Raw genomic sequence first — 24,542 nt, 5'->3', positions numbered from 1 at the left:
CCAGAGGAGCTCATTAATCACCTTTTTATTTTATTTCAAGCACTATACAGAGAGTGCTGTAGACAAAACCCCTTCCCCCAAGGTGCTCCCAGCGCCCCTGTGCCCCGCCTCAGCCCCCGCCGTGACCCCACCGACTGCCGGCGGGAGGCCAAAATAAGTTACACCCGCCCACCGCCGTGCCCCGAGCGCCGGGACAGGGCGGCATCAGCCCCTCGGCGCCAGCCCTGCCACTGCCCGTGTCACCCAGAGTGCCCCGCACCAGGGTTAAATGTTCACTTCCAAAGCCATAGCATCGGGCCCTGCCCTTTTCCCGGCACCGCCGGCTCCAGACCCCATATCCCAGCTCCCAGGGCTCAGCAGAACATGTCAGCCTCCGTGGGCAGCGGGGAGCACCTGCAGGGAAAGGATGAGGTTGGAGTACCAGGTTGCTGATCTGTCCCAAAGAAGTGGAAGCAATGGCAACAGGATCAACTCAACCCAGCAGATATCTGGAGATAATTCCGAGGGGGGATGGAAGCAGTGAGGCCCCAGTGCTGTCTGCTCCTCTCCCCCTGGGAGATCCCCAGGAGAGCAGGGAGCCATTCCAGGCAGTACTCACTCAGTCATCTTGGCAGCTAGGTGGTAGACAGTCTGCTTGTCCAGGTAGCGGCAGAAGAGCAAGACAAGGTTGCTGGGCAAGAAGAGAGGCTCTGCCAGCGAGGCTGTAGGCAGGCGTGACAGCTCCTGGGACATCAGGTACACCATGTCTGTCCTGGGGGCACCAGCACAGGGGGTGAGCACCCCATGGAGTGGTGACAAACCCCCCTCCCAGCCCACACAGTCCCTCACCATGCCTCAAAGTCCCCTCTGCACGGCTTCAGTGGCACACGTGAGGACAGCAGCCTCTCTCCACGGCTCAGCAGGGAATACAGCAAGGAGATACCAAACTGCAGGAAAGCACCAGGAGTGTCACAGCCAGCAGCAGCAACAACACCCCAGGGACACGATCAGGCTCAGGGCCACATACTTGGTTCTTCAAGGCCATGGTGAGGGGGAGCTCCAAAGACTCAGGTAGAGGCCGGGTAAGCTCCTGAAGGACCTCGATGAGTTTGCTGAAGGTCATCTCACCCACCACCTCATTCAACGGGCTGTAGAGCAGGGGGAGAGACTGGGCAGGGCAGAGGGGAGAGCAGGAACCTGAGATCCTTTGACCTGTCACAGCCACAACCCCATCCTAGCACTTGGAAGGGAGGGTCACTACTACCAGGAATGCTGCTGACTGACTCCTGGAGACCTTCTTCCCGCCCAAGGATGGGAATAAGTTCCTGTCTCATGAAAACCCCACAAGACAGGCCCCCCTCATTGCCCAGGGTGCCACCCCCAGCAAGAACAGAGGAGGAAGGAGACAGCCCAAGCCATCCCTGCCCTGGCTGGAGGTGCTTGCCTCATCCAGCATGTCCTTCTTCATGAGGAAGGGCAGGTGGTGGGTGATGGTCAGCAGGATCTTCTCCCTTTGCTCTCCGATCAGGTGGGGCAGCAGCCGAGCCACGAGCTTCTTGCCCTTCCGCACACACAGCACTTGCAGGAATTCATTTTCTGCCTCCCTGGGAACAAAGGCTCCATTGGCACAAATCCCAAGGAATCTGGAGCATCTCGATCCATCTAAAAGGACCAGCATCAGCTCCAGTGGAGGATGTGGTTCACAGACAGGGTCAGCACAGGCTGCAATGACACATGGAAGGAAGGACCCAGTCCTCCTGTGACCTAGACCTGCTCATCAATGACCATCTCAGATCCACAAGGACAAGGATATGCTGCCTTCTCCCCTCTCCCCACAGCACAGACTCACTCTTCAATGCTGCAAGCCCTGATTTTCAAGGCTTGGTAGATACTCCCCACTTTCTGGCTCTTCTCCTCCTGCCTGTGGGGCTGTTGGTCCTCCAGGGCTGGGGACATTTTCTGTTGCACCTCCTCCACTTCCAGCAGCTGCAGGAAGAGCTAGAGCAATGATACAGGGTAAAGAAGAAGCTTGGAGCATCTTCTACCAACCGGCTATCCAGGACCCTGCCTAGGTAGATGTCCCCTTAGAGAAATCCCTGGATGAAAATAGAGCACCCGGACCATCCTGCCCTTCCCCAAATCACCACTCACTCACCTTCTCGATCCTGTGCAGTGCCCGCAGCAGGTGGGTCCCTGCAGCCTTTGGGAGGGTAGAAAGGAAGGCACAAAGGTTACAGCCACCTCAGACACTGCCACCAGCCCAGCACGGGGCCAGTTGCTCCCCTGGGGGTCAGAGGTGACTTCAGGACACAGAGCTGTCCCATGGGGATACCATGTCCAGCTTCAAATGGCCAGAGCCCAGTCCCACCCCTTAGCCAGGCACAAGCTGCCACTGCTGAGGTGGCACCTCCTCCAACTGTGTGCCCCATCCCACTGCTCAGGGCAGCTCCTAAAGCAGCATTCCTGGCAATTCAAGGCCCCAACCAGCCCAGCTTCCCTTCACATACCTCCTCCATGAGGGCATGGTGCACAGCATCAATGGCCCGGCGAGGGCTGTAGCAGGTGGACACTGTGACCTGACCCAGTGACCCAGCAATGCGTACCACTGCGGAAGAGCGGGAACATGGTGACACCACATCCCAGAACTCCTCACCCAGCCCCCTAACACCTGCCCCAGCCCCTCACCAGAGTCATAGGTCTCCACTTTTTGGATGAATGGTGTGACCAGCTTGGGGGGCTTGTTGCGCCTGCCCAACAGCTCCTCCTCCGCCTGTTTGTGCTCCAGCCGGTGGTAGTAGGTCTGTAACAACAGGAATAGCCAGAAGACCCTCCACCAGTCCTGGAGGGTTTCTCCAGCTCCCAAAGCCCCACCCTGAGGAGAACAAGCTGCAGGTGCTGCCAGCAGGAACTCACCTGGTAGTAATAGTCATCATCCATATTCTCACTCTGCAGCTGCATCATCTGCACCTTGACAACCCAGTCCTTCTCCTTGGAAGTCATCAGTCCAGCATAAGGGTCCACTTTACGAGACCACAGCTTCTTGGGGGAGACACTGGCACAGGAGAAGACCTCAGCCCACTGTGACCACCCAGAGCCCCCCCTGCACCCCCTAAAGGCCTCCATACCTCTGCACCTGCCTGCCCTGCTGCTGCATCAGGATGCGCTGGTGCTGAGGGTGCAGCTGGGTCATGTGGCTGGGTGTGCTGCAGGGAACACCAGACAGGGGTCAAGGGGGAGTTTGGGACATCCCCAGAGTGAGGTGACCCCCAGCTGCTTTGTAGGGCCCTTCCAGTCCCACCCCAGCATCCCACTCCTGCTACCTGAAGTCCAGCTGGCCCATGGCTGAGGGGCTGAAGAAGAGAGCAGGGTCCAAAGAAGAGGACATGGACCTGAAGTGCATGCCTAGGGCCCGCGGTGGGCTGCCCATGGTGGGGGACCCAGGCTGGAAAGGGGTTGGAGGTGCATACCCTGCCATCTGAGAGGGAGAGAGGAGATCAAGGGTCTGAGCCTTCCCCTCTGAGCATCCCAGAGGGGTCAGCCAGCTCTGTGCTGGCTTCTGGCTCCCATTCCTCTGGCAAAATGCTACCCCCAGATACTGCCACTCTCCCTATCCCCTGCCACTCCAGGGCTGCCTCAGTGGGCCCATGGCAGTGGTTCAAAGCCCACCACTTTACCTGGTTGGGAGTGAAGAGTGGAGGGGGTCTGCAAGCTGGTGAGAAGGGTCGAGGAGACACCATGGGTGCCTGGTAGGGAGCAGGAGACAAGAGGTGTCACTCAGACAAGCCTATCCTCGACGCAGTAGCTCCAAGGAGGGGAAGCAGAGAACAAAGGGATGCAAGAGCACCCCAAAACCTGTTACCTGCTGGAGAAAGCACTGGGGGAAAGGCTTGGGGGACATCAGTCTTAAGTCAGGGCACTTGAGCTGGGGAGAGCCCCCACAGCCCCTCTGCACAGGAGAACCACTGAAGTCCAGTGCCATGTTGGTAGATGGTGGAGGTCTCTCCAGAACCTGGAGGATGGCTTTATCCTGTGGGGAGGAGGCAGCAGCAGGTGGGAACAGGGCACAGGTGGGAACAGTTTAATTCCCTCAGCAATAGTCAGCTCACTAAAACCTTTGGTCATTGCTAAACCAGTGTCATGCACCAGCTGGGCTCCCACCCTGGTAGTGTGGAGCAACTAGGGACCCATGGGAACACCCAGCATGGGGGTCCCAATCCCCCCAAACTCAACAACTTTGCCTTCAAACCCAGGCTCTGCTTTGGGTGGGGACTCACAGCCTTGGCACCCAAGACACATCTGTGCACCTCCAAAGCCATTTGGAGATGCCCCAGGTGTCCCAAATTCCCTGTGTGACCCTCGTCTTAGAGTAGTGGGGAGCCCTTAGCCACCCCCTGAAGGGCTGCCTGGAGGTACCCACCTCCAGCATGAGGTGACGTGGGACACTCCCAGGGCAGGAGCCCAGTGCCGTGGAATCCATTGACAGCTGGAAAACAGGGAGATGTTGGCATGAGGCAAGTGAACAGGAGGAGAGAACAGGGGACACCACAGGAGCCACTCTGCCTCATCACCAGATGGGTGGGGACATCTTTACCATATCCTCCTTGCCAAACTCTCCCCAGCAAGTACCAATCCTGCTGTCCAGCACCGCCGAGTCCTGGCTCTGCAAGGAAAGTGGAGTTAAAGGTCTGCCTCCCTGCCCCAGTGCCCTCTGTGGGGCAGGACCCAAAGGTGTGGGGATGGAGGGGGGAGGAGCAGAACCCCCTTTCTGCTCACACATCACCTCCAGCGTGGGTTTGCTCCGCACAGCTCTCATCACTGCTGGGTCTCCCAGTTCACTGGGCTCCTCAAAGCACTCCTGGTCTTCCTCCTGTTCCTCAGTCCCCAGCTCCTCTACCTCTTCCTCCATCTGCGAGTTAACCTGCTCCACCTCCGCCTCTATCCCACCTTCCTCCTCGGGCAGCTCCTCCAGCTGCTCAGCTGCTCTTCCAGTCGCCTCTACCAGTGCCTTGGCCACCTCAGGGCTTATCTCTGGTACCACCAGAAGTTTTGGGACATCCTCCTCTGTGGAGTCTCGGTCTTGGAGGGGGGAAAGCAGCGCACAGCAGGGTGCGTTAACGCCTGGGCAGTACCCACCAGGCTGTCTGCTCCCCCCTGAGTGTTGGCAGGTCTCTCCAACAGCAGGACTCCCCTGAGGTCTTACCTAAGCCAAAAGTCATCTCGTTGTAGAGGTCGAGCTCCTCATCCTCCTCAGCCATCTCTTCTAGCAGAAGTACATCTTCCACCAGCAGAAAATCCTCGAGAATCTGGATTTGGAAGCAGCAGATTCCTCGCTAAGGGAGAGTAACCCTAACATGCTCTCAAAAGTGGGGGGGGGGGGGGGGCACCCAACCTCCCCCTCACTCTGCTGGTGGTGCCAGACAACCCACAGAGCCCATAGCTGGAAAAGGGAAAAGAATGGGCCAGCGGCACTGCCAGCGAGGACAGGACCCGCAGGCTCAGCCCACAGGAGCTGCCGGCACCAGCGAATGCCGGCACGGAACGGCACGCGTGCGGCTGGGCTAAGACATCATTAGGCTTCAGAGTGAACAGCCGCTACGTGGGCACGAGCGGCACGCGAGCACAAGGCAGGGAAGAGCATCCCACCAGCACCTCCAGGGCAGCGTCTGCCCCGAGACCGACCGTTCCAGGGAGCGCCAGCCCCGGAGAACGAGCACCGCAGAGGGAGCGGGACGCCGGGAGGCAGCAGCGGGCAGGGGATAGCGGAGCAGGGCAGGCACTCACAATGTTCTCGCCGCCCTCCGCCATCCCGCGGTGTCGCCGCCGCCTCCTCCCGCTCACCCACCCTCCGTCCGTCCCGGGTCCCTCTACAAGGCCACCCTGCCCCCGCCGCCCCTTTTATGGGCCGCCCCCGCCGCTCCGGCATGCGCCTGCCGTACAGCATGGCGGCTCCCAGCGGCGACCTGCGTCTGCGCACTCGCCTCGCCGTGCCCCCGTACGAGGAATTCCTGGAGCCGAGGGAGGAGTGAGGTTGGAGAGGTTTAGTGACCCCACCTGCGGCTCTCGGAGCACGGAACACCCCAGGCCAGTTTTCCCCACTGCTCGCGTCGCTCCTTGGCTGCCATGGTGTTCTCAGTGCTGATCTCCTTCTGAGGAGTTGAGGGGAAACTGGTGGGGTGTGATCTGTCAGGATTCAATATTCTGGTAGATAACGCTGGGCACGGGTGTCAACACTAACACTACAAATTTCTGTATCCCACAAAGCATAGCGGGTTGCCCTTATCTCCCTGAATACCAGGAGCACCTTGGTCATGTCACCCACTCCCAAATAATTCTTCCAGTATTCTGCTAATAAAAGCAAAAATGTCCCAAAAGTGGAAGATCTGGCTACTCTAGCCAAATCATTGTGGCCTTTTATAAACATTATGTGGAAGACTTGTACTTATCTTTACTGGGAAATTCTGACACGTGGTGTGCATTACAGTAGAGTCCATTGCCAGGGATTCACATCCCAAAGGGCCTTGGAAAGTATCCGTGTCCTGCCATCCTCTCCCTGAGCCGAGGGGAGTATGCAGTGGGGCAGAGTCAGATTCACCCCGGGGACAGCTGGACTGGGGTGGTAACTCCTGATGTGGTGACCCTAATAACAACTCTGCCACCCATGGAGCACTAAGGGATTATTTCTGCCAGAGCCCTAAGATCCCTGATAAGGCTCTGGTCACAGCTGCATCTGTTTATCCCACACTGAGAAAAACATGGTGTGTTTTCAGCTGCGTGGCTGGCACTGCTCACTGGGTAGCCAGCAAACCCAGCAGGAGCTGGGCCAGTGGGAACTGATAACAAATGTTTTCAAGATTTTCCTTTGCTTGGCCTCTCCTGATTTACCTGCTGCCTTTGGGATGTTCTCCATATATGCTTTGTTAATTTAATTTGTGTTTTGATGAGTTGCATTAAGAAAGCAGGTCCTAAAGGGGCTTAGCATTTTGGTACTTACACCACGCTGCTGTTTTCCCCCCACTAGTAGTGACTTTCCTTTCTTTTGCCTTTATTTTCCTTCCAAGCAGCATTGTTGGGATACACGGTGGCATTCCTAGCCTCCCCGGGCTTTGGTGCTCACAGTTCTTCTGGAGGAGGCACTAGAAAACCTGGTTCTTTGGTGTTAGAATTCTCATGTTTTATGTCAGGGTGCCTATGCTGTGTTCAAACAACAGTCAGCTTCTCACCCTGCAGCTACTGGAATGAGACATTTGACACAGTTTTGAAAAGAAGTTCATAAAAGAAGGTGGAGGCCTGTACCACCATAGACTGTTGGTGTAATATCGGCCCTAGATGCAAACTCTTCTGCAAGAGGTGGCTTTTACCCCCATTTAGGCTGGAAAAGCTCTCTGTGACCATCAAGTCAAATCATACTTCCTGCACTGCCAAGGCCACCACTAGCCCATGTCCCCAAGTGCCACATCCACAGGGCTTTTAAATCCCTTTAAGAACGAGAACTCCACCACTGCCCTGGCAGCCTGTGGCAAGGCCTGACAGCCCTTTAAGAGAAGAACTTTTCTCTAAAATCCAATCTAAACCTTTTCCGGTGCTACTTGAAGTTGTTTCCTCTTGTTCTCACCTTTGCTCCCTGGGAGCAGAGCACAACCCCACCCGACTGCCCCCTCCTGTCAGGGAGTTGTAGAAAAATAAGGTACCCCCGAGCTCCCTCAGCTGTTCCTGGTGCTCCAGCACCTTCCGCAGCTCTGTTCTCTTCCCTGGACACGCTCCAGCCCCTCCACGTCCTTCTTGTCGTGAAGGGCGCAGAACTGACCCCAGGATTTGAGGTGTGCCTTCAGCAGTGCTCAGCACAGGGGCGGGCGCTCCCCTGGGCCCGTGGCCACACCGGGGCTGGTGCAAACTAGGTGCCATTGTCCACCTGGGCTCACGTCCAGCCGCCGTTGCCCGAAGCCCCGGGGTCTCTGCCCGAAGCCCCGGGGTCTCTGCCCGGGTCTGTCCCCACACCCAGCACGGAACTGAAAGCGAAAGCAGCCCCCTGGCTCGCACAACCCCGGAGCTCCCGTTCTACCCGGAGACCGATGAGGTAGAGGCCGCTCCGCGCCGCGATTGGCCGTGCCTTCCGGAGGGTATAAAAGGCGCAGCGCGGGCGGGGGTGGGTCATTCCGGGAAACGGCGAGGCAGCGAAGAGCGGCGATGCTGCGGTGGGTCCTGACGCTCGGTGTGCTGGTGCTGCTGGCGCTGCCCGGCCTGGAGGCGGCCGGTGGTGAGTACCTGGGGCGGCGCGAAGGGTCCTGACGGGGGTGAGGGGCTGCGGGGTCCCGGCGGGTCCGGGTCACTGTACCTGGGTGGGTGGGCGAGGGTTGGCATCGAGGCGATGCCCACCGCAGCCCCGGTTCTCACACGCCCTCGCCCCTCTCTCCAGAGTCGCCGAAAGTCGAAGTCTATGCCCGTTCCCGAGCCGAGGAGGGAAAGGAGAACGTCCTCCACTGCTTCATCACTGGCTTTCACCCACCCAAGATCGACATCGATCTCCTGAAGAACGGGGAGCCCATGCCCGGCGTCACCTACGGGGACTTGTCCTTCAACGAGAAGTGGCAATTCCAGCGCCTGGTCTATGCACCCTTCATCCCCACAAGGGAGGACATCTTCACTTGCAAGGTGCAGCATTCCACCATGCCAGCGCCAGCCACTTACCGATGGGGTATGTTGTGCCTTCCCTTCTGCCTGGAGCTCCTTGTTTTATATCCGTGCTGTGACTGTTCCTTTTCCTGCGAAGCAGGGTGTTGTAACAGAGTGGGGTTTGAAGGTTTTGTGTTAGAGATAGAAAATTAACTTGGCTTTAGCTGAAAAGGCTGTTACTTATACCTGTGAAAGATTCAGGAAAGACACACATTGGTGTTAATTCATAGGGATTTGGTGATGCCGTGTCATCTGATCTCTGCCTTGGTGAGCTTCACTGGAAGGTGATGGGTCATTTTTGAATTTTTGCTTTATGTTGTTTCAATGTAAAGAAGGACTTAGCAGTCGATGGTGGTGACCTAGCCTCAGCTACAGCTGAGGGCAACTCACTGGGGCTGTTTCCAGGGAAACCTTGTGGGGATAGGGGAGAGGGGGTACCATGTGCCCCCAAATCTAATGCTCTTCACTTCTTTCCTGCAGAACCAGACTTCTGAGCTGTGGCTGGGATAATCCATGGTGAGTTATTCCAGCGCTGTGTGCTATGCTGGTAGGGGAAACACAGACCCATTTCTGTAGGGGGGAGGGTTTTAAAAGCTGAGGAACAGAAGCAACCACACCCAAAAAAGTAGATAATTTTAGTGCTGGTTTGGAACACAAAACTCTTTTTGCACACTGTTTTGGTCTGGTTTTGGCCATCCCGTGCCTACAAGAGTCCTTTGCTCCAAAAAAAAAAAAAACTTCAGAAAAAAATTTTCCTTGCATGATGTTGCTGTGTCAGCTAGATACCACAGAGAGTTGTCGCAGTTGTCCTCCTGTTGGGGGAGGAGCAGGAAGTCACTGTACCCGAGATCTCTGTGCCTGTGGGTGGCAGGCTGGTTAACCCTGTGGCCGGGCAGCGCCGTGTGGGATTCGTGAGGCACAAACCAGAAACACTTTTGGGTTTATTCACGGGTGTCTCAGTCTGAGGGCTCCAAGTTCTTCAAACTATCTGCGTGTAACTGTTCTGAATTTAGCAACAGGGAAATTCTAGTTTAACACTTGAGAGGGAAAAGAAACTGAATATGTGGCCTAGCTGACATAGTCCTGGTTGAAACACCGTAGTTATGTGCCCTGTTAGAGGCTGGATAATGATTAACTGTGCCTGGGACAGGCCTTGACAGGACCCTTGCATGAAATTACCCAGTTTCTGTAGAGCTCTAGAAAGTTGTGTACAGTCAGTCCTCTGGTTTGTCACTCACCTTTGGGCAGTGGGGGTGTAAACCTGGCCCCAAGGCAGGGTTTGAAATGTGCTGTGCCCACACAGCACCGTGGCTTCGGGTGGTGGGACATGGGTGAGGGATGCCAAGTCTAGGGTGAGGTTGGATGTGATTGACTTCACCATGGTCTGGGGATGAGGATTTACTGAGCTGGCATGGAAAAAGTTGAGAGCAGGACAAACTTCCTGGGGTGGGGAGCAAGAATCTTCTTGACTTTTTGAACTTGGAACTCCACTAAGGAAGAGGCAGAAAAGCAGGTTCTGTAGGAGTTTTACCTGAACGTCACTGGAAGGTGGTTCTGCAGGAACAGTGGTGTTGCAGTCAGACTGCTCTAGGGGAACTGGGTTTTAGTCCTAAAATATTTACAGTTGAAGGTGTCACTAGAGTGACTTATGTCAATCTACTCTCTCCGTGCAGGTTTGAGAAATTCCTCTTGCAAGTCAGTGTCTTCTCAAGCTTTTGTCCGTGCTTCATCCTATCCACAAGAAGGATCAGCTTCCTTTCAGAAATTTGCTAATAGGCTGTATTAAAAATATCACTTTGCCATAGCATAGGGAGAGGGACCCAGGGAGGTCTGCAAGCCTTTTGAGCATGTAGCTGAAAATGCCCACGTTACTGCTTAAAAAACAATGGTAGCTCTTCACTGTTCCAAATTTTGCAGGATGTTTATACCTTAATAAACTGCTAGTCCTTAAAATGTTTCTTTAAAGTCATTTGACAGCCCAAGCTGATTTCACAGGCTCTGGTGGCCACGGGGTTGGTGGTGGATATGTAGCCTTGGTGGCATGATGACCAGTCGTGCTTTTTTTTATCCCACTGAGAAGATGCAAGAGCACTTTTCCATCAATAAAAAGAGAATTAAAGAATTTTTTTTGCTCATGTGGTATCTGCCTGGCTGGAGTCTCCTGTGTGTTTTGACAGGAAGGCACAAGGTTTAAAAAGGGATAAAGAACCTTGGGGATACAGGGTGGGACACAGAAGGAGTGGTGGCAGGTAATGATGCTTACTCCATGGGCGAGAGCTCTGGCTGGTGCATCTTGGAGTGTGTGGTGTAAAGCTGAGCCTGGGGGAAGCAGATGTGTGTGTGTGTTGGTGAATTCCAATTCTGGTTTGCTCTCTGCACTTGACCCCGTGGAGAATCCCAGTTGGGGCTGGGCTGCTGTTGAACTCTGGGAGACTGATGACACTACCCAAAACCCATGCTACTGCCGTTGGCTCGTTTTTATTTTATGAAGAAATAAAAATCATTGGTTGAATATTGGATCCAAATGGATTTAACCAGGATCACCTGTATGGGATCAAGGGTTCCTGGTGACTCAGGGCATCCCATGTCTTCTTTGGTATATTGAGATTTGCTGTGATGGTGTCACAGAACACCCACTTGAGATTTTTGATGGGTATTGTCTTGTTCCATAGCTATTTTCATTATAACCATTTTTTTTTTTGTTAGGGATTGGGAAAATCCAGGCTGTTGCAGTTCCAGCACCCACGTGGGAGGTTGCTGAGGGGCAGGGCCCCATTATGGGGATCCCTTTGGGTTCATCAGAGGGGTGTTCAGGGTAGGACAGGTGGGGCTGTCATGGCTGGGTGGTTGTGCACAGTGCTCATCACTCAGCACAGAACAGCAGGACACAGCAAACAGCAATGCCTGCAGCACCAGGTGCACCCTAGGGACCAGGCAGCCCCAGCAGTGGTCCCTTGTGTGAGAGAAGGTGGCGGTGGGAGAGGGGAAAAAGTTTTGGCTTCTCTCCCAAAGACCCCAGTGGAGCAGCACAAACTGCTTTATGAGCCTAAGGAGCTGTGGAACATGTCCTGGCCTCTTCCTGTGGATCATGAAGGGCCATCAAAGTGCTTTCCACCACCTCAGCTCCACCTTTCCTATCCTCAGGAGCACCAGAATAATGGCCGGGTAACCACTCCGTCAGGAGAGCTTCATCCTAATTAGGACAGGAGTGGAGTCGACTGTAGAAACTGAAGATTCTGTGGAGGCAATGTGAAATGCCCGTTTCCAAAGGACAAACCATCATCTTCCCACTCTGGGGAGCTGTGCCCTGATTGCATCTGTGGGATTTTTCTGTTCTTAGGAAATATCATGATGGGTTTCTCAAAAATCCCCTGTCTGTGGGAGAATGACACATGCTCACACCAGAGGCTGATTTTTTTTAATAGCTGGATTTCGGGACCATATCCAGAAGTACCTTCTCTGTTTTATCCAGCATCCTTGGGGTGCTGAGGTACGTGGGATGTTGCTGTGCTGCTGCTGCTGGTGACAGTTCCCAGGGGATGGGGGATCCTGAGGGATATCTTGGGAAGCTTGAAGCAAGCCTCATTCGTGCTTTATGAAATACAAGAATACAAGCAATTTTTCTGCAAGCAGTTTCCAGAGTCAGCAAAATGCAACGGGTTTTTTTTCGAAAAAAACCCCAACTTGTAGGAGAATAAGGATCGAGTCCAACTCCTAACTGCACAGGACACTCCAATCCCCACCCTGTTCCTCAGAGCGTTGTCCAAGTGCCCTTTGAGCTATGTCAGGCTTGGGAGCTGTTCCAGTGCCCGGCCATACTGTGGGGGAAGAACCTTTCCCTAATACCCAGCTTAAAGCTCCCCGACACAGCTCCAACCGTTCCCCGTCTCGCCGGGTTTTCCCACCGCCCCTCAGGGCGGTTCCCGCCTCCACCGAACCCGTTGGGCGGTTCCCGCCATCGTCTCCCCTCAGGGCCGTTCCCGCCGTCGTCTCCCCTCAGGGCGGTTCCCGCCTCGATGTTCCGCGGACACCGCGCTTGGTTCTCGCAGAGCGTCAGCCCGGGCCCGCGGGGGCTCTGGGGTGAGGGGCCCGGGCGATGGCGAAGGCCAGGGGTGCCCCGGGGCACCGAGCTGGCAGGAATCCGCGGGGGAATAGGGAGGGACGCAGCCCTGTCATCACTCAGGGGGGATGAGGAGGGGGGACACAGCCCCATCATTGCTCGGCAGGGCACAGCAGTGGGGGCACAGCCCTGTCACCCCTTCGTGGGTCTGAGACCCGCACAACAGGGCAGAGCATGAGTTTGGCCAGTCCATGGTGGTCCCACGCTGAGGAAAAGCCTTGAACAACCCTCAGGCGAGCAATGGGAGTCCCACAGCCGTGGGGAGCTATCACGGGTTCCACTTCAGGGCCCATCTCTGCGGCCCCACAAGCAGCTGTCCCTGTCCCAGGTCACCCCCAGGTGGGAACCCCCTGGATGCCCACCCTCATCTCCCTCCCTGTCCTCTGCAGCAGACGGTGGCGGGACAATTGTCCACTGGCTGGATGCCGACTTTCTCTTCAGCAGCGATGCCGCCCACCCCGACACCCGCAGGTGGGCAAAGCAGGCTTTAATGTATTTAGTGGAAAGTATTTCATGGATACTGACATTCCATAAAAATCAAGGGGGTGGTTTTAAAGTCATGGCATGGATCTGCCAGGATCTTTCTGCCCAGTGGGGTCAGGAAAACTCACACCCACGCTAAACTGTAGAAAGAATACAGAAAAACTATCCCTGTGTTGAGGGGATTAACTGTAATATAAATTAAATTAATAGTGCTGGTTTCTTCCTGGCTGTGAATTATCGGCTGGAAAATCAGCATCTAAAATAGAGGTGATCCAATTCCCAAGGAAGGAACCTGGTGCTAAAAAGCCAGTGTGAATTAATCCTAAAAGGAAGCACTGGGGTAAAAATAGATGGAAAAATGGCTGAAATGCTTAATATAAAAAACAGAAAGCTATGGAACATTTGTACAAATATAAGGAAAATCTTCAGGATCTTCCTCACTTCCTCAATATCAGTCAATATTTGTATTTATTCATTATTTAGTCATGTAAACATATTCATGGGAAAGGAAGCCACGATGTTTCCTTTAGGCTTTGCTAGACTAGACGAAGTAGTTTCTTTTTAACACACCAGTGCTTAAAACTGGCTTCGAATTTTGGAATCTTTCAGCCACTTGCTCCAGCTGAGCAGGGGAATTCCAATAAACACAGAAAAACAACTTTTGTTCTGCAACAACGTGCTGCCAGACCAGCCTATTCCCCCAGGGGAATTCCAGATAATTTTTTTTTTTTTAATATATATTTTCAGTGTATATAGTTAGATAATTTCTTGTGAAAAAATGTAATCTTTATACACATCCTTAAACCCAGCAAACGAGATTCAATTCCCCTCTAAGAAAGACAGTGGGGGCTGGAGCACCCTCCACCTCAACTTCCTTGCTCAGCTGTGTGAGCAGGAACCAGTGTGGTGAAGGATAATTTTGGAAAAATCCTGGCTTTGCCCTCCCCGAAATAGTTTCACCTCAAGAGAAGAGTGGGACCGTGTAATCCCTAAAAATACGTTTACCCTTGTCTCTCCTCCAGGCTACCCCTGGGAGGTGCTTGCAGCCGGGACTGTAAGGGGAAGTGACTGGTAGAGTCTCACAGCTGGAAAATCACAGAAAATTAGGTGCTTTTGGCAAAAATATCAGAGCAGGTTTAATGACAACACCCCTCTAAACGTTTCAGTTTTGGTTTGCTTCGAGATTCTCCTTTGGAAACCAGCTCTTTTTTCTCTCTTCCAGCATACACGAGAGCCTCAGTTACTTGGAGGGCAGAGCCACGGTCTTTCACTCCCGTTACCTTTCAGTGTGTGCAGGCGCCGGCGACGGAGAGAAACCCTCGGTGGTTCTGGGCAACTTCGTCCTGCCCCCTGCCTGCCTGCAGGAAGGTCAGGCAAAAAAAATCATCTGGGGATATTTCCCCAGGGAAACCCCCCATGAGTGCAGCCTTGGTGCAAAGTACAACTGACAGTTATTTGTCTGTAATACAAATATTACAGAGGGACTTTTCCTTCTGCTTGGGAGTGGCTCCTCCTCCCAGAGGGCAGAGTTTCCATCTGTTATCACAAAGTGGGGACCTTGCATTTGGGCTTGTCCCCAGACGCACCTCCAGGGCATCACACTGGCAGAAACTGCTGACAGAATAGTGCTGTTGTTTGTTGTCCTCAGAGTCACTGGTTTTGTTGTTCTTGGCAGAAATCAGAAGGAAAATTGGCCGGTTTATCTGGGAGAAGGCAGATGACCTTGAAGAACAGGTAAGATGAAAAATTTGTACTCCACATGTATGTGCTGGAGGACGAGCTTGGGCTGAGCAGGAAGCTTTCACAGGAATTCAGGGAAAAAAAGCATATATCACCTTTGGGGAATGGGGCAGGCAACTCAGGAAGCGTTTAAGGTCATGCAGAAAGAAGAAAATTAGAGAGGTGAAAGGTCAGTTAGAACCTAATCTTGCCACCTCTGTAAAGGATTATACTTTTATAAATACTTCATTTACAAAAGGAGGGCTGAGGAAAACCTCCCTTCTTTCCTGGACTGTCCATCACCAAAGACTAGGAAAAGGCTGAGGTACTTAACACCTTCTTTCCCTCAGTCTTCAACACTAAGACTGATGGTATCAGGACAAACGGCCCCCTGAGCTGGTAGACAGGGGTGGGGAGCAGAATGGACCCCCAGAAATCCAGGAGGAGGCAGTCAGTGACCTGCTGTGCCACTTAGATACTCACAAGTCCATGTGCCTGGATGAGATCCATCCCTGGGTGATGAGGGAGCTGGAGAAAAAGCTTGCCAAGCCAGTCTTCATCATTAATCATTAGTCCTGGCTCACTGGGGAGGTCCTAGATGAGGAGGTATCAATGTGACACCCATCCACAAGAAGGGTTGGAAAGAGGATCCAGGGGGTTACAGGCCTTTCAGTGTCACTTGTGGCAGGGAAGGTTATGGAGCAGATCACCTTGAGTGCCATGACACAGCACATACGGGAAAACCAAGGAATCAGCCCCAGCCAGCATTGATTTAGGAGTGACAGGTCTTACCTGACCAACCTGATTTCCTTTCACGACAAGGGAACCCACCTGGTGAATGATGGAAAGGGTGTGGATGTGCCTACCTGGATGTCAGCAAAGCCTTTGTCAGTTTTCCAAGGCATCTCCTGGAAAACTGCAGCCCACGGCTTGGAAAATTGGTGTTCAGTCACCAGTGGTGTCCTCCAAGGATCAGTGTTGGGCGCAGTCCTATTCAAGATCCTTGTTGATGATCTGAATGAGGGGACTGAGTCCACCATTAGCATATGCACAGATGACACCAAGCTGAGTGGGAGTGTGGTTCTACTGGAGGCTAGGAAAGCTCTGCTGAGGGACCCAGATGGGCTGGATCAAAGGCCAAGGCCTGGATCCTGCGCTTTGGCCACAATAACCCCTGTAGAGCTACAGACTGAGATGAGTGGCTGGAAAGCGGCCCAGCAAGAGAGATCCTGGAAGTGCTGATCAACAGCAGCTGGACATGAGCCCAGGTGGCCAAGAATACCAATGACACCTGGCCTGAGCTAGTAGTGTGGCCAGCAGGACCAGGAAGTGATTTTTCCCCTGTAACGGGGCACTGCTGTGGCCCCAACTTAGATGTTGTGTCCAGTTCTGGACCCCTCAATTCAATTCAGGTAGGACATTTTGGTGCTGGAGCAGATCCAGAGAAGGGAACAGAGCTGGGGAAGGGTCTGGAGCACCAGGAGTGGCTGAAGAAGCTGGGGGGGCTCAGCCTGGAGAAAAGGAGACTCAGGGGGGATCTTCTGGCACTGCAGAACTCCCTGACAGGAAGGTGGATCTGGGTGGAGGTCAGGCTCTGCTCCCAGGGACCAAGGGACAGGATGAGAGGACACCGCCTTAGGCTGTACCAGGAGAGGTTTAGGTTGCACATCAGAGAGAATGTCTTCCCAGAAGGGGTGATCAGGCATTGGAATGGGCTGCCTGGAGTGACTGGACGTGGCACTCAGTGCTCTGATCTGGTTGGAAAGGTGGTGGGTGATTGGTCACTGCTTGGACGTGATGGTCTTTTCCAACCTAATTGGTTCTGATTCCTTGTGTTTGCTATGTGTCCCTCCCAGCATGACATCCTGAGGGGGGACAGCACTGAAAGGACTGTCTCCCTTGCCCAGACATATCTAGTCTCCCAGCAGTGTGCTGTTCCAGGGCTTCCATTTGCCACAGGCTGAACTCAGCCCTTTGGTGTGGTGTTTTCCTTCCCCATGTCACTGCCCACTCTCTGCTCAAAGCAACTTCCCAGCACTTTTGAAGCAGGAATGCCCTCAAATTAAAAATTTAACTCTGAATTATGCTTGAAATCATGAGCCCTAAAAGCCTGTGCACTTGGAGTGTGTCCCATGTGCTCTGCAGGTGACCCACAGCACAATTCTAACTTTTCCTTGTGCTGGTATTCACCAGCAGCCCAACGAAAACCTGACAGAGGAACCAGAAGTAGCAAGAAGTGTCTGTGAGGAAGAACCAGAGGAGGAGGTGCTAGACCTGGATGAGAGGTATTTTCCTACCTTGGGTGGTGGGATTTGGATGCACCCCTGATTCCAAGCAATCCTAACACATAGGAACTAACACACAGAATTTTTTTCACTCCTGATACAGCACTGAAGAAACAGACTGTGAAGGACCTGTCCAGGGAGAATTTCCATACCGCGCCCTCCAGGAATACCCAATAAATAACATGGTGACAGGTAAATACACCTGGAAAGGGCTGCGGATGGGGCAGATGGAGCAGGGACTCAGTGAGCCTATTCTCCCTCTGCAGGCTATGCCTCTGCACGGGACATGAAGAAATATGAGGGGGAACTCCACGACTTTATCCCCGGCACCTCGGGCTATGCAGCGTACTGGGTTCAAAGCAAATTTAGCATTTACTGCAAGAAGACCAAATGAAGAGGAAATTGTAAGGAACAGGTGGCTGGAACAGCAAAAACTTCAGTGTAAGAGCTGCTAGATGATTTCTAAATTATCTGACTGCAGCTCAGAGTGTTTAATGTATTATTAAAGTACTGGCTACAGTTATTGCAGTATTTACTTCTTTAAGTAACTACTTAAACTAAATTTCACAACAAACATAAATACAGACATTTCTCTCCAAAACACAAATATTTTCTTTTTAGTCCAGGGTAGGGGAGTGCTGGTGATGGTTTAAGCTGTGTTTAACTAGTTTAAGCAAGTTTTCCTTGGAGGGACACACCAAGATCTCCTTACTTTCATTTAATCAAGGAATTTTAAGACTTTTCCCTTTCATTTAAGCACTTAGAAGTGACCAATAGGGTTGTAAAAAGCAACTTTTATTGTGGAACAGCCTGATCCCTGGGCTGTCCATATGGAGGAAGCACAGGCAAATCTAGGACAGGCTCCCACAAGCTCCAAGGAGTTGCCATGGTTGTTCTCTGCCACTGCCCCATAGGCAGGAGATCCTTTGCACCTCACACTCCAAACCGCCAGGAGAGAACCAAAAAGATGCTGGTACACATGAAGGTAGTGAGCCCTCCGCATGCTCCAATGCAGCACCCCCAGAACCCACCCTCCCTCATCCCTTGGGTGTCTAAAGACCAGGCAGGCTGAGATGGTTTCCTCACGTTTATTGGAAAAGCGACACACAGGGACAGACTCAGAGCGCTCCTCGGGGCGTCTTGAAGTTCATTCCCACTGTGGGCTGTGTCACCTGCAGGTTGGACAGGCTGCCAAAATCCTGGGAAACAGCACGGAAAACAATGGGATCAGTAACAGCATCCTGCCCACTGACAGTGGATACAAATTCCTCTGGAAAAGTGAGGGAAGGTGCAGCACAAAGGGTGGACACAGGTCTCTTAAGAAGGGGAGACCACCCTTCTCCAGAGATTGACTCCTTGGTGAGGGAATCATCAGGATGGAGGGCAAGGAACACCCTCACTGTGCTGGTGGCAAAGCCCCCGTGCCTCTGCCCTTTCAAAAGCCACACATGAATCAACCCTCCCACAGGACTCAGGGCAGAGAGACGCCCTTGACACCATCCAGCCACTCAGGGCAGCAGGAGCTGTGCCAGGGATATACCAGTAGCTGGGCAGGGAACAGTTGTGGCCACTAACCAGGAGCTTCAGCATTTCCTTGGTGTCTGGGTCCACTTCAATGATCTCCTGGTCAAGGGCAGAGACCTGGGGACAGAGAGGAGAGAAAAGGTATGACCGATAAAGCCCCACAGCTACCAGGGTGTCCCCACAGCCTCTCTGTTCCCATCCCACTGCGGTGGGGAACGGTTCCAGCAGCAGAGCCAGGAGCATCGTGACGGAACACAGCTTTCCTGACTGAACACTACAAGAGGCCACTGGCAGTAGAGAGAAAAGCCTGTTTTATGGCAAATCTTTGGAAACCGAGGCCCAACCTGCTCCAGGCCAGGGCTGCTGAGGAGCTGGCATTGGACCCTCAACTGCACCAGTCCTGGCAGTCATCACCGATGCTCACAGCTGCCTTGTGACACAAATTCACTGTGGTGCCAACACAGGCTGTCCCAACTCCAGGACCTGTGCTCTCCTGCTCTTTAATCCGAGCAAAACTTCCTCCAGCCCTCTCCAGACCCCAAAACCCTACCTCCACATGTTTCCTCCCCCAAGAGCTATGTAACCCCAGGATTTTTCTAAGAAATCACAAACAGTACAGATCTGTGTGCTGACACTGCACCAACAGCTGCAGCATGGACACTCCCTTCCCTGCTTGGAGTCCTTTCCATGTAACTCCTCTCAGGCCAACACAGAAACCAGCAGCTCTGTCAGGACCCAACTGGAAAGATCTGGGAAACAGGTAAGGTGTCCTGTGCCTGAAGGCTACAGGATTTAGGAGCAACAGGATCATATGCCTGGAACAAGGGAAGCCCTCCTGACCATATCACCCAGGTGACAGGTGAGATCTTGACCCTGTTCCAAACAGAGGGTTAAGGCAAGGGGATTTTACCAAAACCCTCCCTCTAGGGATGCTAGCTGTAGAGCAGGTTTTCAGCCGCTCTGAAATATCCTACTGCTTTCCATCAAATTATTTTATCCCGAATTTTAAGTTAGGAAAACCAAACCATGAGAAGCCAGCTGCCCTTCCTGTCCCAGGCAGCAGCTTTGGAGGGATCCACCTTGGCCCCCTTGATCCAAATCCTCCTCAGCTCCTCCTGGCTGAGGATTTGTTTCAAAGAAACTTGGGACCGTTTATGGAGATATGGCAAAGCAGGATAGAGCGATGGAGAGGCTGGAGCCTCACAGCCTCACCTCTGGGACATAGTTGTCCCTCCTCTCCCTCTCCTCCTCCTGCAGTTTGATGGAGATGCCGCGGACAGGGCCCCTCTGGATTCGCTTCATCAGGTGGGTGACATACCTGCGGGGACACGGGAGTGTCCTGGGCTTTCCCAGGATTCACGTCACCCTCCCCCACATCCCAGATCCTGGAACCACAGCAGGATGGGGCCAGCTGCCACCTTTTACCCCAGCGATGTCCCACCGCTAACCCCGGCAACATCCCACCACCTCCAGGGGACAAAAAAGACAAAATGTCCGACAGCAACAGGGTTTGGGGGAGACACAGACCCGCCCCAAACACGGGAAAACTCTCGCACTCCTCTCCCTGCACTATCAATGACCCGGCCACGGGCGGGACCGTAATCACTTTCGAATGCAGGGCCCAGCAGGAACCCCCACGCCGTGCCCGAATCCCCCCAGGCCCTTCCCATGCCCAAAGCCCCCGGGACACCCCCAGCTGCCCAAAGCCCACCCGGGACCCCGCGGTGCCCGAACCCCACGCGACCGTTCAGTGCCCAACGCCGACTCGGAGCCCGCAGTCCCTCACCCAGCAATCTTGTTGCGCAGCTTCTTGCTGGGGATGATGGCGATCTCCTCGCACACGCGCTTGTTGGTGTGGAAGTCATTCCCGAGACGCGTGTAATACTTCTCGATGATCACCCGCGCCGCTTTCTTCACCGTCTTCGTCCGAACGCGTCCCTACGCGGGGTGGGCGGGAGTGCCGCCGGTCAGGCTCCGCCGAGCCCAGGCCCAGAGTCCCAATCCTCCCCTTCCCCAGCCATTCCAGCTCCCGCCGCCCCTCCCTGCCTCTCGCCCCGGTCCCCTCCGGTCCCCCCAGCCGCTCCCCACCGCGGGGGCGCATGCCCTCCCGAGGATGGCGGCGGATGGCGACACCGGGACCCACCATGTCGGCAGCAGCCGCGGAAAGAGAGCGGAAGCTGACGGGAGGCGCCGGAAGCCAGCGACGCCCCCCGCGCCCCCTGGCGGCTCGGAGGGCTGCAGCGGAGGGGAAGGCGGGCGGGGCAGAGCAGGGCGGGGGCGCGGCGGGCACGGCTGCCGTGGGCGGCGCTCGGCCCCTCCCGGGGCCGCATCCTGAGGCGCTCCGCACCGCCCCGCGCCCCGGAACAGCATGGAGCAGCCCGGGAAGGGAATCTGAGACACCTGCGGTGCCAGTAGCACCAGCCCCTCCCACACGTGGTCCCGAGAGAGGACACGGAGCGCCCCCAAACTCGCAGCACCCATGGAAGCAGCACCCAGCCCCAAAGGAGGAGGGGTGACCACAACAGGGCTGCTGCAGCGTTACCACTGCGGGACGTGGAAGGAGGCCAAAGCCTTCCGTGCTCCAGGGACATGGGGCACACAAAGTGTCCACTGTGGCAGCATAAGCCCAACTCAGCCCTCCCCAGCCCCACAGAAAGGAGCCCTAGGGTCCCTCTCCCCTCTCAGCCCTGCAGGAGCCCCACATCCATTGCCCCAGTGAGAGAACACAGGCCCCTCCCACCAGCCTCATTAACTTGTTGCAATTAGCAGAGCTCCAGCTGGAGCCCTAGGGTCCCGCAGGGACCTCGGGTGAGATCTAAAAATGCATTGCCCAGCAGGTAGAGCTCCCTCCCAACTGAGTCAGTCACCTACAGCATCTACAATTCATAGCTCCGTCCATCCCTCCCCTCAAACTACATCCATACTTTCCCCTCCACAACTCCAGGGAGTGACACCACAGCCCTCAGGGATGCAGAGAGCTCCCAAGAAGCACACAAGGCATAATGAAGTTGGGTTTTTTTTGCTGCAACGTGTTTATTATGTGCCAAAAACTACACCACAGCTTACTCCACACGTCTGTAGGAGAGTGCAGTCTTGCCTGCATATACTACAATGAGGTAGAGACTTCACACACAGCTTCACAAAACCCCACAAAGAGCAGCTGGGATATGCAACAATGCAACATCAGCTCAGCAGTAAAGAAAAAAATAATCATAGTAAAGAGGGAGAAATTATGACACTGGTTCTTTGGCACACAGCTTCCAATAGAGGGGAAAGTAACAAAATAATAATGATCAGCATATTAACGTCTCAAATCCCAGCAGCAGCATTTCAGTCGACTGCACTGATACTCCAAACATCTCGGGAAGGAAAGGAAAATTACTTGTCCCCTCTAAGAGAAAGGGCTCCCAGGAACCTTCAATCGTCCACCAAACGCAGCCCTTTTTTAGCTTGTTACAAAAGAAAAGGTAAGTCCTGTGACTTTGTGTGATTAAAAACCTCTATCAACCCCCCATAAGTGCAACTTAAAAAAGTGCAACAAACTATTAAAACTATATACAGCAGCTCAGATATCCTCATTCTGTTCAGTTTCAAATCCAAAAACAAAAACAAAGCCCGGCCTGTCCCGTTGCAAGGATTTACAACGTCCTGCCAGCAGCCCCCAGACACAAATTGCAGTAATGTTAAAAGCTGCCAGGAAAAGAAAAAAATCTCTCATTTCAAACGACTTAAAAACTGTTTTTAAGAGTGTAAAAAGGAACTCGTAAAAACCCTCGAGCGTAAAATATGAAATATGATTTGGTTTAAATGAAGAGCAAAGTCTCCTTGTTGTTACAGTAAAAAACGCCAGCTGAACACCCAGGTCACACCATCCAGGTGGGGGTAAATGAATGGAAAGGCACTGTATGGCAACGGCAAAACAATGACCAATGAGACCTGCGCTCTCTCCACCAGTATTGCAAGGAATGTAAAAAAAGCGCCTTTAAAAAATAAAAAAACCAGGGCAGAGGCGCCTGCAGTGACACCTCCGCGACACATGGCCCTTGGTTGGTTGGGTTTATTCGTTTTCAATTTTTGCTTTTCGTCAGCAAACCAGGAACCAAAGTCTGGGAACTGCAGAATGGCTTGAGGGGCACTCCCCCCCCTCAAAACACCCCCAAACAAACCCCAACAAAACTCACTGTGCATTAGTGCAGAAACAAAAAGACCAGCAAGTGCAAACATGAATGTAAGATTTTTTTGTTTTTTTTTTCCCCGTCAGTCCTCAGGAAGAACGTTCCCAGCTGGGCCTGGCTCTGGCAGGCGCTGCTGCGCTCTCCTCGTGGCAGGTTCTCCCAAGACTCTGCCCGTGCCTGCGGCAGCCCCTTAGCTGGAGTCCCGGTTCTTCTGGTTGCGCATCAGCGGGCGGTGGTGGCGCAGGACCTCCATGGAGTGCTGCCAGTGCCAGCACGAGCGGCAGAAGTACTTGAAGCAGATCTGTGGGCAGAGCACAGGAGCAAACACGGGGGTGTCTCCAGCAGCAAAGGGACACCAGCAGAACCACTCTTCCCCTTCCTGCCCGGTTTTGCAGCCCCCACCAGCAGAGTTTGATCCATGGGTTGGAGAGAGGGAATGTCAACGATGATGCTGCGGAGGGCCTGTTGTGCCCGGCTTCCATCTTTTGAACAGGTTTGAAAATCAGGGCCTGGGCACTGGGGCAGCAGCTAGGCTCCGCCAGGGCTCCCATCACTCCATGGCACTCCTGCCCCCTGCTCATATCCCATCCCAGCTCTGCAGGAAGCTACCAGAGCCCAGCCAAGCTCCTTTGCCTGCAGCGAGGTTGTGTCAGCCAGAGTTCCCTGTGCCTCAGCCAGCCCCAGGGGGGATATACCCTGACCCCAGCTCATCATGGCTCACAGAGCAGCAGTGTCCCCTCCCCTCAGGGCCACCAGTCATTCCTACACTAGGTCCCAGTGCTGGCACAGCACCCCTGGCTCAAAGCCAGGTGGGCACTGCCTGCCTGGGCCTCCTGGCAAGTACCAGAGTTGTCCCCTCCAGGATGACTGCACCTCCGCCAAAAGAAGGCCACCCTCCCAGCTGGGCCCTTTCTTGCCCACTGGGGAAGAGACAGTGTATATATCCCCAAAATCCAGCAGCAGGGCCTGCTCCTCCTCAAGGAAACGCCTGAGCACAGGCTGCAGGAGAACTGGCCTTACCTGGTCTCTGCAGAAGAACGGGCCAGGCTGGGCATTGCACACTTGGCACATGGAGTCCTCCAGGTACGGGTCGATCTGAACCTGCAGGAGAATGAGGGAGTGGGCATGGAGCACCAGGTTGATTGCCCTCTCCCTGGGCACCTCAAATCCAGCCCCAGCAGCCCCCCTGGGGTTGGAAGAGCAGCAGTTCTTCCCACTGCTTGAGAAGGAACATGGGGCAGGCTCCATGAACACTGGTGCTTCCAGCAGTACCACCCATCACACAGACCCCTCCCTGGGCTGCCCCACCATCCCCACTCACCTTCTTGGTAAACTTGGTGGTTTTGATCTCCACAAATGCAGCAGTCACAGCCTTCAGGTAACTGCGCTGGTTGTTGAAGGTGACACGGCCCGACCCTGCAATAAGCCAGACCACAACTGTTAGGAACAGCAGAGATCAAGAGGGAATCCCTGCCAGCACCACCCCTTTCCTGGTGTCAGTCAGACAGGGAAACAGCTTTGACAGGGAGATGGTATTCAGTGCCTGGGGGCTCTTCCTGCCTCCTTCTCCAGGCACCACATTCCCAG

General features: G+C 54.1%; 5 protein-coding genes and 1 non-coding gene across 8 annotated transcripts in view; 2 read left to right on the top strand and 4 right to left on the bottom strand.

Annotated features, from left to right (window-relative positions):
- Nucleotides 1-15: 15 nt before the first annotated feature.
- On the bottom strand, nt 16-5,920 carry PATL2 (PAT1 homolog 2). Its single transcript, XM_066196214.1, is given in 20 exon segments — nt 16-393; nt 599-751; nt 829-926; nt 1,007-1,147; nt 1,424-1,583; nt 1,829-1,977; nt 2,135-2,179; nt 2,487-2,584; nt 2,665-2,779; nt 2,893-3,031; nt 3,105-3,182; nt 3,300-3,454; nt 3,654-3,722; nt 3,839-4,006; nt 4,397-4,462; nt 4,571-4,639; nt 4,760-5,055; nt 5,180-5,282; nt 5,761-5,832; nt 5,834-5,920. Coding segments are annotated over 20 exon segments (2,301 nt in total). The 3' UTR covers nt 16-353.
- A 2,198-nt stretch (nt 5,921-8,118) lies between these two features.
- Nucleotides 8,119-10,784, top strand: B2M (beta-2-microglobulin). The gene is made up of 4 exons (XM_066196396.1): nt 8,119-8,233; nt 8,393-8,671; nt 9,130-9,165; nt 10,323-10,784. The coding sequence occupies exons 1-3, from the start codon at nt 8,164-8,166 to the stop codon at nt 9,141-9,143; spliced, it is 363 nt and encodes a 120-aa protein (XP_066052493.1). The 5' UTR covers nt 8,119-8,163; the 3' UTR covers nt 9,144-9,165; nt 10,323-10,784.
- Nucleotides 10,785-12,654: 1,870 nt separating this feature from the next.
- Nucleotides 12,655-17,779, top strand: TERB2 (telomere repeat binding bouquet formation protein 2). Its single transcript, XM_066196468.1, has 7 exons — nt 12,655-12,729; nt 13,159-13,240; nt 14,475-14,620; nt 14,928-14,986; nt 17,165-17,256; nt 17,360-17,448; nt 17,523-17,779. The coding sequence occupies exons 1-7, from the start codon at nt 12,666-12,668 to the stop codon at nt 17,648-17,650; spliced, it is 660 nt and encodes a 219-aa protein (XP_066052565.1). The 5' UTR covers nt 12,655-12,665; the 3' UTR covers nt 17,651-17,779.
- A 549-nt stretch (nt 17,780-18,328) lies between these two features.
- On the bottom strand, nt 18,329-21,004 carry RPS17 (ribosomal protein S17). Its single transcript, XM_066196469.1, has 5 exons — nt 20,924-21,004; nt 20,567-20,718; nt 19,993-20,098; nt 18,832-18,897; nt 18,329-18,455 (listed from the first exon to the last, which is right to left on the bottom strand). The coding sequence occupies exons 1-5, from the start codon at nt 20,924-20,926 to the stop codon at nt 18,375-18,377; spliced, it is 408 nt and encodes a 135-aa protein (XP_066052566.1). The 5' UTR covers nt 20,927-21,004; the 3' UTR covers nt 18,329-18,374.
- LOC136297114 (small nucleolar RNA SNORA71) lies at nt 20,272-20,400 on the bottom strand. Its single transcript, XR_010723098.1, has one exon. It is a non-coding gene; the product is annotated as a small nucleolar RNA SNORA71 (small nucleolar RNA).
- A 784-nt stretch (nt 21,005-21,788) lies between the features above and the next one.
- Nucleotides 21,789-24,542, bottom strand: part of CPEB1 (cytoplasmic polyadenylation element binding protein 1) — a 38,351-nt gene continuing 35,597 nt past the window's right edge. For all 3 annotated transcript variants that reach the window (XM_066196486.1, XM_066196487.1, XM_066196488.1), the window contains 3 exons: nt 24,277-24,371; nt 23,976-24,056; nt 21,789-23,256 (listed from right to left, as the gene is read on the bottom strand). In XM_066196486.1, the coding sequence (XP_066052583.1) occupies nt 23,146-23,256; nt 23,976-24,056; nt 24,277-24,371 (287 nt within the window). In that variant the 3' untranslated portion in view covers nt 21,789-23,145. The remainder of the gene's footprint in view (nt 23,257-23,975; nt 24,057-24,276; nt 24,372-24,542) is intronic.

The sequence above is a fragment of the Chamaea fasciata genome, unplaced genomic scaffold (assembly GCF_029207755.1).
Source record: "Chamaea fasciata isolate MVZ Bird 193981 ecotype frontalis unplaced genomic scaffold, bChaFas1.0.hap1 SCAF_14, whole genome shotgun sequence".
Classification (NCBI taxonomy): Eukaryota; Metazoa; Chordata; class Aves; order Passeriformes; family Sylviidae; genus Chamaea; species Chamaea fasciata.
The sequence above is the reverse complement of the archived record's forward strand: the minus strand, read 5'-3'. Positions and strand labels throughout refer to the sequence as shown.

Excerpts from the sequence above, each read along its gene's own strand:
- RPS17 (XM_066196469.1), bottom strand. Across the intron at positions 20,099-20,566 it reads CTGCGCAACAAGATTGCTGG|GTATGTCACCCACCTGATGA; the intron begins GTGAGGGACTGC and ends GTGTCCCCGCAG. Across the intron at positions 18,456-18,831 it reads AGGAAATGCTGAAGCTCCTG|GATTTTGGCAGCCTGTCCAA; the intron begins GTTAGTGGCCAC and ends GCTGTTTCCCAG.
- TERB2 (XM_066196468.1), top strand. The coding sequence starts at position 12,666 with ATGTTCCGCGGACACCGCGCTTGGTTCTCGCAGAGCGTCAGCCCGGGC. Across the intron at positions 17,257-17,359 it reads GTGCTAGACCTGGATGAGAG|CACTGAAGAAACAGACTGTG; the intron begins GTATTTTCCTAC and ends CTCCTGATACAG. Across the intron at positions 17,449-17,522 it reads AATAAATAACATGGTGACAG|GCTATGCCTCTGCACGGGAC; the intron begins GTAAATACACCT and ends CTCCCTCTGCAG.
- B2M (XM_066196396.1), top strand. The coding sequence starts at position 8,164 with ATGCTGCGGTGGGTCCTGACGCTCGGTGTGCTGGTGCTGCTGGCGCTG. Across the intron at positions 8,234-8,392 it reads CGGCCTGGAGGCGGCCGGTG|AGTCGCCGAAAGTCGAAGTC; the intron begins GTGAGTACCTGG and ends CCCTCTCTCCAG.